The 17,300-nt window shown below is 38.4% G+C and overlaps 1 protein-coding gene across 1 annotated transcript in view; it reads left to right on the top strand.

Moving 5' to 3' along the window:
- Nucleotides 1-16,976, top strand: part of HAO1 (hydroxyacid oxidase 1) — a 137,103-nt gene extending 120,127 nt beyond the window's left edge. Inside the window, exon 9 of the mRNA XM_070472309.1 lies at nucleotides 16,585-16,976. Coding sequence (XP_070328410.1) covers nucleotides 16,585-16,656 — 72 coding nt within the window. The 3' untranslated portion in view covers nucleotides 16,657-16,976. The remainder of the gene's footprint in view (nucleotides 1-16,584) is intronic.
- The last annotated feature ends 324 nt before the right edge of the window (nucleotides 16,977-17,300 follow it).

The following is a 17,300-nucleotide window of genomic DNA, read 5'->3' as shown; positions in this document are numbered from 1 at the left end:
TTAGAAAGATGGTAATGATGACCCTATATGCGAGACAGCAAAAGAGACACAGACGTAAAGAACAGACTTTTGGACTCTGTGGAAGAAGGTGAAGGTGGGATGATTTGAGAGAATAGCATTGAAACATGTATATTATCACATGTGAAATAGATCGCCAGTCCCAGGTTCGATGCATGAGACAGTGTGCTCAGGGCTGGTGCACTGGGATGACCCTGAGGGATGGGATGAGGAGGAAGGGGGGAGGGGGGTTCAGGATGGGGACCACATGTCTGATTCATGTCAATGAATGGCAAAAACCACTACAATATTATAAAGTAATTAGCCTCCAATTAAAATAAATAAATTAATTAAAAAAAACCCCAAACTTGGAAGAAAAGCTGTGACAGTGTATTTAAAAGCAGAGACACCACTTTACTGACAAAAATCCATATAGTCAAAGCTATGGTTTTTCCAGTAGTCATGAATAGATGTGAGAGTTGGACCATAAAGAAGCCTGAGCAGCAAAGAACTGATGCTTGCAAACTGTGGTGCTGAAGAAGACTCTGGAGAGTCTTGGACAGCAAGGGGATCAAACCAGTCAACCTTTTTTGGTTTTCTGCCTCATCCAAGAGTTTCAAATATGTTATACATAGATAGACATTGTGTTTTGCAACTTGAATTTTGTTCAAAATACACATGAAATAGTTCTATTTTATGATTAGCTAATTTTTTCTAAGAAAAAAATGATGGTATACTTTTGAAGTAATCAGTGATTGATGACATGCTCTCTGATTAAGGATTTTTTTTGTTGTTATATAGGTATTTATGGGTTATATGTTTATCTGTTTTGTTACTTTGGATGTTTATATCAATTATCAGACTTTTAAAAATTAGTTATTATTACAAAATTAAAAGGAAATTTTATTTTTGAAATTGAAACAGACACCTATGTAAAATCCTACCACTTAGACCACTCTGAATTGTTTATACATATACACACACATTTTTACAGAAACAAGCTCTGATTTATGTCTATATGCACATTTTTACAAAAATGAGTTCATAATTTCTGTATTGCTTTGAAATTGTTTTTCATTTTGCAATAAAGAATATCATAGTTTCAAGACATTATATGTGTTATACTTACTGAAATAGATAGTTATATATAAATATCAAGTTTTTAAAAGAGTCTTTGATATACATTTGTGTGTATGCTGCTGCTAAGTAGCTGCAGTGGTGTCCTACTCTGTGCAACCCCATAGACTGCAGCCCTCTATCATAGACTGGGCTCCTCTGTCCCTGGGACTCTCCAGGCAAGAATACTGGAGTGGGTTACTATTTCCTTCTCCAATGCATGCAAGCATGCTAAGTCGCTTCAGTCGTGTCTGACTCTGTGCGACCCTATGGACGACAGCTCACCAGGTTCCCCTGTCCATAGGATTCTCTAGGCAAGAATACTGGAGTGGGCTGCCATTTCCTTCTCCAATTTGTGTGTATGTTAAAATCCAAATTTTAATATAGTAATTCCAGAATCATGTCTACTATTTCTTCATCAAATCATGAGGCAAAATGGGAAAAATAATAAATGTGAAAGATATACACAGATGTTTCAATTAAATGTGTCAACCTTTCTCGGGAAAGTCATTCTTCCCCAGGGTGCTAAAGGACAAAACGGATTTGTTTGTAAAAATGAGGAAATGCCCGAAATATGAAATTACTGAAACACCATTATTCCACCAAGCCTTTGAGGTCTAGCTGGATGATTGCTCCAGTTGTGAAGATTCGAGGATGCATTCTTCAAGGCTGTGGATTGAAGAGCTAAACTTTCTTTTGCCTGTCTTACTTCCTCAGCTTCCCTCGCAGTATTTTATGGGGTTACCCTCAAAATGAACTGCTTGTATTGGAATGCTGCTTCTGGTGAAATCTAAATTATATCACTTTTTAGTAAAAATTTATTTTAGAATATTTGAACTTGACGGGAACATGGCGGCCGCAGCCTCAGCCACGGCTTCGGCGGCGAAGGTCAGCGCCGACGGCAGCCGGCACCTGACGGCGTGACCGACCCGAGCCGATTTCTCTTGGATTTGGCTACACATTTATAGATCTTCTGCTCTGTGTACAGCCACAGATCAGGACAAGCTGCCGGGCTCTGGTTTGAACGACAGAGGCTGTGGACAATTACAAGTTGCTGATATGTGTTCAAGATGAGTGGGATGGGAGAAAACACCCCTGACCCATCCAGGGCAGAGACACGGAAGCGCAAGGAATGTCCTGACCAGCTCGGACCCAGCCCCAAAAGGAGCACGGAGAAACGTAACCGTGAACAGGAAAATAAATATATCGAAGAACTTGCAGAGCTGATTTTTGCTAATTTTAACGACATAGACAACTTTAATTTCAAACCTGACAAATGTGCAATCTTAAAAGAAACTGTGAAGCAAATTCGTCAGATCAAAGAACAAGGAGCCGGCGGCCAGCAGATGTTCAAAGGCAGCACGAAGGACAGAAGGGGACCCTTCCTTCTCTGTGCGCTTCCACCCTCCCAGCTACCAGTCAGTGTGAATGGAATCTAACCATCATTTTACAGCATCGCTTCACCACCCAGCTACCAGTCAATGTGAAGAGAATCCAACTGTCATCTTTGCCGTATCACCCAGACTTCATTTGTATTGCTGTCACAGGTGGTAGCGTGAATAAAACCCTCGCTGTCCTGAGGGGTTAAGCTGGGATGCATGAGACCCATACTCAAGGCTACACAGTCTAGAAGGTGGGCTCCCGTGAAAGGAACCCACCCTGGTCCAAAGCTTAGGCAGCTCGGCCCGGCCAGGTGAGGTCTTTCACTCAAGTCTGCTCGGCCATCAGCTGCTCCTCCCCATTCCATAGGCTTGGGAATAAAGACAGAGAATGAACGATAATTTTAAATGGCCAAAAGGGTGGGGATTTGGAGGGGAGGTTACCAGCTACCGAAGTAAGTTAGCCTCCCTTGTCTGAAGCACTTTCTGAGCCCCGTGTTTGGTAGATGCTAGCCCTACATGAACATCATACGGCCATGGACCTCATAGTAGCAGACCAAGCACACACAAGAGTCTGCACTTGAACCATGACCCCTGCTTTTGAACTCTAAAGCGGGATGTTTCTTCCTATGTGGTATACCGGTAAATGGTGAAAATCTGTGGCATCCATAACTTACAAAGAATAGTCATAAGTAGTAAGTTATCTTTTTTCCCTAACTGGGAAGACTTAATACTGCTTCTATTTCATAGAAAAATACAAATGATTTAATTTTGGATGACTAGGTCCAATTACACACTCCTTAGCTAGAAACTTAAATTTAAAAATTTCTATGGAAAACACTCGGTGACTCCTGTGCTCTTAAAAAATAGAATTGAAGCATAAAACGACCCAAACAGGAGGGGAGTTCTAATAATACGTCTTCCACTGCCCTCTTCAAGTGAAGTGAATGTCGCTCAATTGAGTCCCACTCTTTATGACCTCGTGGATTCTAGCCTGCTGGACTCCTCTGTCCATGGAATTCTCCAGGCAAGAATACTGGAGTGGGTAGCCATTCCCTCCTCCAGGGAATCTTCCTGAGCCAGGGATCAAACCTGGGTGTCCTGCATTGCAGGCAGATTCTGCATTGCAGTCCGAGCCATCAGGGAAGGGCTTTTAAGGTAATATCTCCTCTATTACTCCAACATAGCCACACTTTTCCTTATTTTTCTAAAATAATAGTCTAAATTGAATTGTATTATTTGGAAAGCATTTGTCCTTTTATTTGAAGCCATTTTAGTGCATATATTTGAACATAGGATGCGATAACATGTATCAGTCAGTGGAGAAACTTTTACCCTTTTGTTATTATTTTTCTGAATGTGGATAGCAATAGAAATGAAAAAGTATATTAAAAAAAATAGAATATTTGAACTTAAGTCTATGTTTTTAATTTTCTATTGACTTAATTATGCCATCTGTATATAACAGTTTTATTTCTTCATTTCTAATTCTTATTGTATTCTTTCGTAAAACATTTAGTTTTGGAAGAATATAGGCATAAGAACAAATTTCGTGTTTCTTAGAAATACATTATAAGTGACAGTGAGGAAACTGGCCTCCTCCTGTGTATCTATCTTCTTCACTGAGGAAAAGGTTTTTCTAACTGGGAAGAGTAGACTGAATATTGTAATAGCGATTGACTTCTTAGGTGTGAATTTGAGACCTAAGGCCACAACTGGTTCTTTTTTTAGTATTTATTTTATATTCATTTATTTTACTTTATTTTTTAATTACTTTACAATGTTGTGTTAGTTTCTGCTGTACAACGATGTGAATCAGTTGTCAAAATACATACACCCCCTCCCTTCTGAGCCCCCCGGCACCCCCCAATTCTATCCCTCTAGGTTGTGACAGAGCACTGAGATGAGCTCCTTGTGTTATACAGAAGCTTCCCACTAGCTACCTATTTTACAAAAGGTAGTGTATGCATGTCAGTGCTACTCATCCCACCCTCTGCTTCCCCCACCACGTCCACAAGTCTTTAACCTATGTCTGTGTCTTTATTACTGTTCTGCAAATAGGTCCATCAGTACCATTTTTTTTTACATTCCATATATGTGTTTTAAAATATGGTATTTGCTTTTCTCTTTCTGACTTACTTCACTCTGTATAACAGGCTCTAGCTCCATCCATCTCACTACAACTGATTCAGATTTGTTCCTTTTAATGGCTAAGAAATAATATTCCATTGTATATATGTATCACAACTTCTTTATCCATTCATTTGTCAGTGGATGTCTAGGTTGCTTCCATGTCCTGAAATATAGTATTTCTATAAACATTGGGATGCATGTGTCTTTTTGAATTATGATTTCCTCGGGGTATATGCCCAGTAGTGAAATTACTGGGTCATATGGTAGTTTTATTTCTAGCTTTTAAAGGAAAACTGATTCATTCTTATTCCTTAATTCACCATATCTCTATGCAGTATATTGTGCATAGAATGTATTTTGCCTTGGATACTATTTTAAACATTGTAAATACTGAGAAAGGTAGATAGATCTGCACCCATGAACATGAGGTAGACAGCTGTAAATGAAATGAACAATAAATGAATGTTAACCTCATATAATGATGTTTTATGAAGAAAATAAAACCAAATCAAGAAGTATTTCATTTATATTTCAGTCATCTATTAATTGATTCTTTCATAGAGTAAATATTATCTGATATATAAGATAGCTATATTCTAATTTTTAAGAAATACTGGAGAACAAGATTTTTGACATCAATCTGAACTAGAAACATTGTATTTTCACTTTAAAAATGATACGCCAGTCAGGATGGCTGCTATCCAAAAGTCTACAAGCAATAAATGCTGGACAGGGTGTGGAGAAAAGAGAACCCTCTTACACTGTTGGTGGGAATGCAAATTAGTACAGCCGCTATGGAAAACAGTGTGGAGATTTCTTAAAAAGCTGGAAATAGAACTGCCATATGACCCAGCAATCCCACTTCTGGGCATACACACCAAGGAAACCAGATCTGAAAGAGACACGTGCACCCCAATGTTCATCGTAGCACTGTTTATAATAGCCAGGACATGGAAGCAACCCAGATGCCCATCAGCAGACGAATGGATGAGGAAGCTGTGGTACATATACACCATGGAATGTTACTCAGCCATTAAAAAGAATTCATTTGAATCAGTTCTAATGAGATGGATGAAACTGGAGCCCATTATACAGAGCGAAGTAAGCCAGAAAGATAAAGACCATTACAGTATACTAACACATATATATGGAATTTAGAAAGATGGTAACGATAACCCTATATGCAAAACAGAAAAAGAGACTCAGATGTATAGAACAGACTTGTGGACTCTGGGAGAAGGCGAGGGTGGGATGTTTCAAGAGACCAGCATTGAAACATGTATATTATCTAGGGTGAAACAGATCACCAGCCCAGGTTGGGTGCATGAGACAAGTGCTCGGGCCTGGTGCACTGGGAAGACCCAGAGGGATCGGCTGGAGAGGGAGGTGGGAGGGGGGACCGGGATGGGGAATACATGTAAATCCATGGCTAATTCATTTCAATGTATGACAAAAACTACTGTAATGATGTAAAGTAATTAGCCTCCAACTAATAAAAAAAAATAAAAATAAAAATGGTGGTAAAGAATTATGTGAATTATTGCTTTTCCTTTATTAACTTAATGCAATATTCTTGAATGAGTAATCATGCATGTAGTTTATGAGCCTTTGAAAGATGCTGTAGATAATCTCTAGGAACTAGCTAACTTCCATTTACTCAAGATAAATCATGCTAAATACACATGATTTCCCATTTTGTTAGAATCTCTGGAGAACAGAAACTTCCATGGATAAAATGCAATTCAATTTTTTCTATTACAGCAATACATCTGACTGTGTGTGTGTGTGTTCATTCACTCAGTTGTGTCTGACTGTTTGCAACCCCATGGACTGTAACTCGACAGACTCCTCTGTCCGTGGAATTTTCCAGGCAAGAAAACTGAAGTGGATTGCCATTTCCTACTCCAGGGGATCTTCTTGATCCAGGGTTTGAACCTGTGTCTCCTGTGTCTTCTGCATTTGCAGGCAGATTCTTTATCACTGATACACCTGGGAAGCCACATCTGACAATATCTTTTGCAAATACTTGGTGGTTATGGCATGTATTGAGTGATAGAATTGTTGATATCTAGTGATATTTATTTTAAACACATGTCTACTATGTGTTATAAATAATTCTGTAATTTTCTAATAGAATGTGACTAGCTAGTCTATGGAGAAGGCAATGGCACCCCACTCCAGTACTCTTGCCTGGATCCCATGGATGGAGGAGCCTGGTAGGCTGCGGTCCATGGGGTCACTAAGAGTAGGACATGACTGAGCCACTTCACTTTCACTTTTCACTTTGACACATTGGAGAAGGAAATGGCAGCCCACTCCAGTGTTCTTGCCTGGAGAATCCCAGGAGCGGGGTGGTGGGCTGCCGTCTATGGCGTCACACAGAGTCGGACACGACTGAAATGATTTAGCAGCAGCAGCAGCAGCTAGTCTACACTCTTACCTTTGGGCTCCATGTTTCCATTGATAATTCTGATAGAGTTTTAGAAGTGAAGATACATAAGTGGGGTGCATAACTGAAAATAAATGACAAACCTGATAATAAAAGTGATACTACTTGACAGAGACACAGTGGTCCAAAAGCAGTGAAACAAAATAAAGCAGAAACAAATTTCAAGTTCTGTTTAGGTGCATAATATCAGCTGCATGAGAATGAGCTGACTTGGCTACAGTGCAGATGGCAAAGTTCTGGGACTTCCATTTGATGACAACCATAAAATAAGCCATTATGTAGCTATTAGAAAAATACACTGCACAATTGTTGAGTTGCATTAATGAAATATTGTGTCTAGGACAATAAAGGGGATAGAAAAAACAGTTTTACCAAATACTGTTCTAGTGTGATGACTTATGGAATAAAGTGTCAAAATCCTTCCATTATACCTTAAGCCAGACTTTCCAATCAGAGTACATTCAGAGAATGTACCTTCAGAGAATTCTGAAAATTAAATCTTTTGAGACAAGACTGAGAGAATAAGGATATTTTTCTGTAGGAGAAAAGTCAAGAAGATATATGCAGAGTTCTTTGGTCTACATGGGAAGCTTTCATGTTGAAGAGGCCAGAAAAAATTTGGTGAACTAGAAAGTTAATCTAAAATATTAGTGTGAAATTAAATGGATGAAGATTTTTGTACAAGATGAGGAATAAAATAGTTATCCAAAACACATCTAACATGTGAGGAAGAACCCTTTTAAATAGAGTCATTTAATCCAAAATCTTCATCCCAGAGTGGATTTTGGGGTCAGATGGCATACCAGTTATTTACCATTGCATAAAAAAGTACTGTGGAAGGTTACTGCAGCCACAAAATTAAAAGACACTTACTCCTTGGAAGAAAAGCTACGACAAACCTAGATGGTGTATTAAAAAGCAGAGACATCATTTTGCCGACAAAGATCCATACAGTCAAAACTATAGTTTTTCCAGTAGTCATGCATGGATGTGAGTGTTGGATCATAAAGAAGGCTGTGGTAGTCGGTGGTTTAGTTGCTAAGTCATATCTGACTCTTGCAACCCCATGGACTGCAGCCCACCAGGCTCCTCTGTTTTTGGGATTCTCCAGGCAAAAATACAGGAGTGGGTTGCCATTTCCTTCTCCAGGGCATCTTTAGCACCAAAGAATTAATGCTTTTGAACTGTGGTGCTGGAGAAGATTCTTGAGAGTTCCTTGATCAGCAAGGAGATCAAACCAGTCAATCCTAAAGGAAATCAACCCTGATTGGAAGGACTGGCTGGAAGAACTGGCACTGAAGCTGAAGCTCCAGTTATTTGGCCAACTGGTGCAAAGAGCCAACTCACTGCAAACAAACAAACAAACAAACAAAAAAAACCTGATGCTGGGAAAGATTGAGGGCAAGAAGAGAAGGGGGCGACAAATGATGAGATGGTTGGATGGAATCACTGACTCAATGGACATGAGTTTGAGCAAACTCAAGGAGATGGTAAAGGACAAGGAAACCTGGTGTGTTGCAGTCCATGGGGCGGCAAATAATCAGACACAACTTAGCAACTGAACAACAACGTTACCCCCAAACTTAGTAAAAACAAATTTTATCACATTAATTCTTTGATGGGTCAGGAACTCAGAAGTGCTTCACAGGCAGTTTTCACTTAGGATTTGTCATATAGAATTTCGGTTTCCTCATGGTATATGCTCAGTAGTGAGATTGCTGGGATTATACACATCTGAACCAACGGCAATCATAAGAAGGTATGTATTGAGTGAAACCTAGGATTGGATGTCTAGGATGACTTGCTAACCTAGCTGGCAGGTTTTGTTGGCAACTGGCTGGAAGCTTGGTTGGGGCTGCCAACTGGAGTATGTACACATGGCCTTAATTTCCTCACTTGATGTTTGCTTCAGGGTAGTTGGACTTCATACATAGTGATTCAGGAATATCAAAACATGTGTCCCAGTGCACAAGAGAAGCCACATTGCCCCTTGTGGTGTAGCCTCAGAAGTTATGCAGCATCACATTTTCAGCACTGTAGGTGTATTTGTGAGTCAGAAGCCTACATGGATGCACAAGAGGAGAGTACAGATCCTGTTTTTGATGGAGGGGTTTCCCTAGTGGCTCAGATGATGAAGAATCTGTACGAGACCCAGGTTTGATCCCTGTGTGGGGAGGATTCCCTTGGAGAAGGAAATGGCTACCTACTCCAGTAGTCTCGCCTGGAGAATTTCATGGCCAGAGGAGCCTGGCAGGTCCATGGAGTTGCAAAGAGTTGGACAGGAGTGCCCAAAATTTGTGGACACAAAACTGCCAGATAACCTCCTAAGTAACTTCCAGCTTGGAGTTTCTGATTTTATGAAACTATTTGGCTAGCTGGTGAGATATTAAGAAAAATAGGGAATTTTTATATCTTCTTTTAAAAATTCACAGTTGAGAGTTGGGCTTTCTTGAAATTATTCATTGGTGTTATCACATGAAAGATTTTTAGATTTATTTTTACATACACACTGGGGATATTATTAGAAATATACAACTACAATTATAAGATCCCCCAAATTATTCATTTGAAATTATGACTATAAATATGTAAGTAATGCTCTAAAGCAATTTTATAAAACAAGAGAGTTTGACTAGTTTAGGTCAGTGGAAGGACCATGATTAGACAGACATGTAATTGACAAGCTCAGAAAATTTTGGGATTCTCTGCTAGTCTTATTGAATAGAAACAGGTACTAGGAATTAAAAAAAAATAAGTGAAACTTGACTATAACCACCGTGTTTGGTAACATGAACTTGGGGTGTTGTGTTTTATAGGTCTATAGAGCTATGCTCATGAGGATGAAAATCTAATCCTTACCAGAATTTCAGTTGAATAATCACTGAAGACAGTGTATGTGTGCTGATTCCCATCACTCATCTTGCTAACTCCTAAGACCTAGCGCTCACTATTGCTTGCATTTGCCCTCTAGAGTTTGGTGTGCCATTTGGGGTCTCCTGAGATCTGACCTGGACACACCCTTATTTTACTTCCACTAGTATAACCAGATTATAGCATTCTGTTCACTTCCTAATGGCATCAGACCTCAGACCCAAATCTGGCTTTGCCTTGGTTTTCTTACTAGATGCTGACAAACTTACCTACTCTCAATCAATAGGCTGGGCTCTGCCTATTTTAATTTACTTTTCTGAGGTTTTAACAAAGGGATTTATACTTTAAAAAAAAAAAACAAAACTAGAGGAAGGACATCTATGCTTTCACAGAGTAGCCTCTAAGTAACTATAAAATTTTGATAGAGCTAATCATTATCTTTTCTTGATATTTCCTCCCATTCTTTTTCTCTTTTCTTACAATGAAAGAAAATAGAAATGGAAATTGAAGACATGCTTTCTCCAGCTATTATTTTCCACATTGACTTGAACTTTCATTTTCTTCTTCCATAATTGATTAGCACTTGTTGGGAATATTTCCACATATAAATCTGTTACTTTATTGTTGCATGTCTAAGTAAAGAGATATTTTGTATCTCCCAAAGTAGATTCAGACACCATTTTCAAAAAAAGATTTCGTTTAGCAAATGTGATCTGCTATTCTGTCTAGCAAATACTCTGTGTATGTTGACTTCAGTTTTATTTCAAATCCAACCTCCATTCACCAGGCCAAAATAAGAGATCTCTGTGTGACAAGAAGCACCTACTACAGCTTGCATTAAAAAACAAAAACCAAACCAGATTCTTTTATATCATGAAATATCAGTTCAAACAGAAGTGCCTCTTTGTATCTAAAATGTGAAGAATTATAAGGGCCAAAATGGCAGACATCAATGGCTCCACGGATGGGAATTCATAAATACTACTTTGGATAAAATAAAATGCTTGGTTTCAGGGTGTAATGCAACTCTTATTTCATTCTTTATCTTTTTTTTTTCCTTTGAAAAATGAAAACAGGCTTATTTACAACAAAACTGCCAAACAATCCTTGCAAAAGTACAAACCTGCTGTTTCACCAACACATGTCCCAGTGGAGTGTTTGTGCCCCAGGCTGACTTTAAACTGCTTCAGACCTTTCATGTAAGGCCCAGTTTGTGGTAACCCAATTGTGTCAGATGGATTAACCCATCCAGGTATACACTCAGTGCTCAGGCTAACATTTGGCCAATGTCTGCAAATTCAGGTCAAATAGATTGTTTATTTTTTTTGGAAACTGAAGCAGAGATGAAATATGGTTTGAGTTTTTACACCAAAGTTTTCCTTGAAAAGTCAGAGTTTACTGCTGTAACATGTCCAGTGATGGAATAAGAACGCAAAATAAGGCAGCCTGTTCTTCAGCAATGTATGTGGTGTTATTATGGCATCAGTGGTACATATGCTGTATTATTCTTCATCCATTACTGGCAGTTAGGATCATTCTATCACCATAGCCAAAAGAACGTCAAAAAAGTGGATGCAGAACAGGTTCTCATGAGGTCATTCTTGTGCAGTACATTGTGGTGCTGGACTAGACTCCAGAATGACTACCAAAGGATATTTGGTTACTTTGGACAGGCTAACTGTTTGCCATTTTGTTGCCCCAGGGCATCTGGTTATGAACCTAAAACTTGAGTTGTGGTGCTCATGGCAAGAAGTAATTGCAAAGATGAGAACAAATGTTAAAACTCCTCTTACTAGAAACAGTTTTTGAACTGGTGGTAATGTAAACAGAATGTTTTCAGAACATTTAGATGAATTGAAGGAACAATAAGAACAACATGTTAACTTTCACATACTTTACAAGAGATTAGCAAGAAGTCTAATCATATTTATCCGTGGAAAAAGAAAAGAAAAAGATATTTTTGAACAGTGGCCAATAAGGTCCTGACAAATTTTTAAAATTCTCTGAAAAAGAATAAATCTTCTTTGTAGAAAATTAGCATATAAATAAAGCACATATAGTAAGAAAGAAAACAACAAATGTAAAAAGCAAGCAAACCATTATCCTATATCAAATGAGAATTGCTTATACACACACACACACACACACACACACATCCATCAAAGTTTTTATACACATATATTCAATAGACGGTACTTTAAAAATGTGTTTGTATGTGTGCTCCAGTTATGTCTGACTCTGTTATCCCATGGACTGAGGCCCACAAATATCCTCCATACATGAAATTTTCCAGGCAAGAATACTGGAGTGGGCTGCCTTTTTCTACTCCATGGGATCTTTCCAACCCAGGGATTGAACTTATGTGTCTTGTGTCTCCTGCATTGACAGGCGGATTCTTTACCACTACGTCACTTGGGAATCACTTAAAAAATAGGTGGATCTAATTTTATACTATATCTTATGCATTTTTTTCATTTAATAAAATATTTTTCCTAAGTACATTGTTTTTGTTGGTTATATGGCATTTCATCACAGAGATACAGAGAATCCATTTAAAAAAAAATAAGAACCTAAGGTTGAGTATTTTTAAAAAACTTAATAAATATTAGTGTGGTAAGCAAGTTTGTAGATCAAGCTTTACATAACTACTTGATTTTTCTCCTTAGGAAAACATTCCTCAAAGTATAAAGCCTTCAGTGAGTCTCCACTGCTAATAAGATAAAGACAGGTTTTCTTACTCTGGCCTATGTTTCCCTTACTCTCTAGACTCTAGCCACATTGGCCAGACTGAGTTCCCCCGTGAGGAGAACAAGGAGCAGATCTGATTGGAGCAAAGTCAATTCACAGTGGTTATGAAATGTGAGTGAGAAATAAATCTTTGTTGGTTCAAACCACTGAGACCTTAGAGTTATTTGTTATAGTCACATAGGAAAGTTTACACTGATTGATACTCTGGCCTTTACATTTTACATTCCCTTCTTTTCCTTGTATTATTTGTACATATTACTACATTTACCAGCTACTTCCTTTCCTTACCTAGTAAACATTTCCTTATTCAATGCTTTATAGCTAGGTGCACAGTAGGAAATTTTGCCAGAAATCTGGCACTGCTCAACTTACCTTTAGTATGGCACTTTTAAATTCATATAACTATATTTCAGTGTTTGTCAAAATTGTGATTTATATTATTCTCTTGTTAGTATAGGGCTTCCCTGGTGGCTCAGATGGTAAAGAATATGTCTGCAATTTGGGAGACTTGGGTTTGATCCCTGGGTCTGGACGATTCCCTGGAGAAGGGCATGGCGACCCACCCCAGTATTCTTGCCTGGAGAATTCCATGGACAGAAGTGCCTGGTGGGCTATAATCCATGGGGTTACAAAGAGTTGGACATGACTAAGTGATTAAAAAGCACACACTTGTTAGTATATCTATTTTTTGTAATGTCTGTCCTGTACATAAACACTGTGAGAAGTAGATATCTTACAATGTACTTGGGACATAGCAGATTCTCGATAAGTCATTTGCATAATGAATGAATAAATGCCAAGATAATTTCTAAACGTCATCATGGTCTTAGCCCAATTGATGGCCTGAAAGATCTCAGACCAAATTGCACAAAAGTGGCAATTCTGTATAACCTGTATAAACAGATTCCTAGTTTTAGAGGCAAAAAGATATCATTGCTCATTGTTTTAAATTTAATTCTAAAATTTTTTTCTAAAAAGTTTCATTGGCTCTTTATACTTCTAGTTGCCTATGCATTTTCTATGCACAATGTGAGCTGGATTTCTATGCTTATTGAGAGGGCACTTAATAATGTAAAATAATGTGTAAGTTCAACTTTGTCTGCTCTGTAGACATTGAATGCTCTCTTTTGATCTCTGTAGTTGCTCCTTCCTCTGAAAAATTCTAGGAGTGGCAAGTTGACTGAACTTGAGAATATTAAAGAATATTTAATAAATATTAATTAATATATTTGAATGTTTAATTAATATTAAATATATTAATATTAATTAATAAGAAATGTTAATTAATATTAAATATTAAGTGAACAATGCAAATAAATAGAGGAAAGCAATAGAATGGACAAGACTAGAGACCTCTTCAAGAAAATTGGTGATACCAAGGGAACATTAAATACAAAGATAGGCAAAATAAAGGACAGAAACGCTATGGACCTAACAGAAGCAGAATATATTAAGAAGAGGCAGCAAGAAAACACAGAAGAACTACACAAGAAAGATCTTCATGACCTGGATAACCATGATGGTGTATTACTCTCCTAGATCCAGACATCCCGGAGTGCGAAGTCAAGTGGGCCTTAGGAATTATGACTACAAACAAAGCTAGTGGAGGTGATGGCGTTCCAGCTGAGCTATTTCAAATCCTAAAGGATGATGCTGTGAAAGTTCTATATATGCCACCAAGTTTAGAAAACAGAGCAGTGGCCACAGGACTGGAAAAGATCAGTGCTCCAAAGAAGGGCAGTGCCAAAGAATGTTCAAAATACTGTTCAGTTGTGCTCATTTCACATGCTATAAAGGTAATGCTCAAAATCCTTCAAACTAGGCTTCAACAGTACATGAACTGAGAATTTCCAGATGTACAAGCTGGATTTAGAAAAGGCAGAGGAACCAGATCAAATTGCCAACATCTGTTGGGTCAGAGAGAAAGCAAGGGAATTCCAGAAAAAGGCTTGCTTCTACTTCGTTGACTATGTCAAAGCCTTTGACTGTGTGGAGCACAAGAAACTGTGGAAAATTCTGAAAGAGGTGGGCATACCAGACCACCTTACCTGCCTCCTGTGAAACCTGTATGAAGGTCAAGAAGCAGCTGTTAGAACCGGACATGGAACAATGGATTGGTTCCAAATTAGGAAAGGAGTACGTCAATGCTGTATATTGTCACCCTGTTTATTTAACTTCGATTCAGAGCTCATCATGCAAAATGCCAGGCTGGATGAAGCACAAGCTGGAATCAAGATTGCCTGGAGAAATATCAGTAACCTCAGATATGCAGATGATACCACCTTAATGGCAGAAAGCAAAGAGGAAATAAAGATCCTTTTGATGAAGGTGAAAGAGGAGAATGAAAAAGCTGGCTTAAAACTCAACATTCAAAACCCTAAGATCATGGCATCTGATCCCATCACTTCACAGCAAATAGATGGGGAAACAATGGAAACAGCGACAGACTTATTTTCTTGGGCTCCAAAATCACTGTGGACTGTAACTGCTGCCATGAAATTAAAAGACACTTGCTCCTTGGAAGAAAATCCATGACAAACTTACACAGCATATTGAAAAGCAGAGACATTACTTTGCAGACAAAGGTCTGTACAGTCAAAGCTATCGCTTTTCCAGTAGTCAGGTATGGTTGTGAGAGTTGGGCCATAAAGCAGGCTCAGTGCTGAAGAACTGATGCTTTTGAACTATGATATTGAAGAAAACTCTTGAGTTCCCTTTGACTGCAAGGAGATCAAACCAGTGAATCCTGAAGAAAATCAACCCTGAATGTTCATTGGAAGGACTGATGATGAAGTTGAAGCTCCAGTACTTTGGCCAACTGATACGAAGACCTGTATTTTTGGAAAAGACCCTGATTTTGGGAAAGATTGAAGGCAGGAGGAGAAGGGGACAACAGAGGATCATATGGTGGATGGCATCACTGACTCAAGGGACATGAGTTTGAGCAAGCTCCGAGAGATCTTGAAGGACAGGGAAACCTGCAGTTCATGGAGTAGCAAGGAGTTGAAATCGACTGAGCAACTGAGCAACAATAAAACAGCTAGTAATAAAGTAGCATTTTGATTCCCATTCTACTAATTTTCCTTCTTCAGTGTCCTCAGAAATTCTTCAAGGAAGTCTCCATGACTTGTAGAACAAGATTTGGACATTCTAGAGTCTATGGCTATGAAGCCATCCTTAAGTCATCGATTCTTTTGAATCCTGACACAACACATCTTACCTAGACATGAATCTCCCTGCAAAACTAATTAAACACAGTCATATATACAGACTCAAAGCCATAGAAATTATAGCCCAATCCCAGTATAGCCTAAATTTGCTTTTTTACCCTCTCTGGATGCAGAGAATTCAAAGTGTGAATAAAAACTCATTCAAAATAAATTTATCCATGCTCTGTGGTTCCTACCTCTCAGCAAATTGTGTCCTGTCTTTCCTTAAGGATTCATTCTATATATATGACTTATGAAAGGATTAGTCCTCTAATTATTTACATTTTTAGCCTTGTGACATAGATTCTGTTCTAGATCTGTGGCAAAAGTTAATTTCAATGTATTCTGCTTCCTAAGGAAAGTGCTAACGTTTTTGGTCATAAAATGTATGCATATATCTCCTACATTTTATCCTAACATCTGCCTGAAAGTCCCAGTGGAACACCCTTCACAATGCTGACCTTCATGTTGCTCTCCAGAGAAGAAAAGGAAACTTTTCCTTTGTGTTTTTTTTTTGTCTAACCCTTGTAATCTTTTTCCTCTGTAATTTAGCTTGGTTCAAATAATTACTCTGTTTCATCGAAGTAAACAGAATTTCCAAATTTAGGCTATTTGGCCTGTTATACAGATATATTGAAAGAATTATTGATAAATACTCCGTATATATTATGCATTGTTGCAGAAAGCAGATACCTGTGGAAAGGAGCGACGCCAGAGTCCATCAGATTCATTCAGCTGCTCAGAATGTGAGTGAGTTTGCCTGCCGCATCACAAACACAATATCGTTTTCTTCAGGTTCGATGTACTCCACAGCATATTACTGCTCTATGTACCACACACGTGTGTCACAGATGATTGCTTTTAATTTCAGAGCTCAAATGTAGTAAATTCAACACATTAATATTTGGTAAAGGCGTGCTGCTATTCATGGAGTCACAAAGAGTCGGACATGACTGAACTGAACTGAACTGAAGCGCTGGGAGTCTACTATGGAAACCCATCACTCAAGTTCATCTAACCAAGCAGTGGTGATTCCATTGCTGCAAAATAAACCTTTGTCATGCCTGCTTCTCAGCCTGACAACTCTTTTTTTTTGTAAGACATAAATCGAATCCACACACTAACATTTGTTTACAAGCTGTGCAAAAGAATTTAAGGCTTTGGATTTGGTTAAAATAGACATTTCAAGGAGATATTCTACTAGTTATATGAGCATGTCCTGGATTTCTTTTTTCCTTTGTTTGATTTTATTTCTGTTTTATTGAATTCAGTGGAAGACATTCAAATTATCAGCAGGAATTTCAGTGCAATCACTGTTGATGGACCTGATGTTAGAGGCTTGGAAGAAAGTCTGATTTCTGTACTTGGCCAAGAAAGGAGACTCTTAAGTGGTGGGGT

The sequence above is a fragment of the Odocoileus virginianus genome, chromosome 9 (assembly GCF_023699985.2).
Source record: "Odocoileus virginianus isolate 20LAN1187 ecotype Illinois chromosome 9, Ovbor_1.2, whole genome shotgun sequence".
Taxonomy (NCBI): domain Eukaryota; kingdom Metazoa; phylum Chordata; class Mammalia; order Artiodactyla; family Cervidae; genus Odocoileus; species Odocoileus virginianus.
This window is presented reverse-complemented; position numbering and strand designations above follow the sequence as displayed.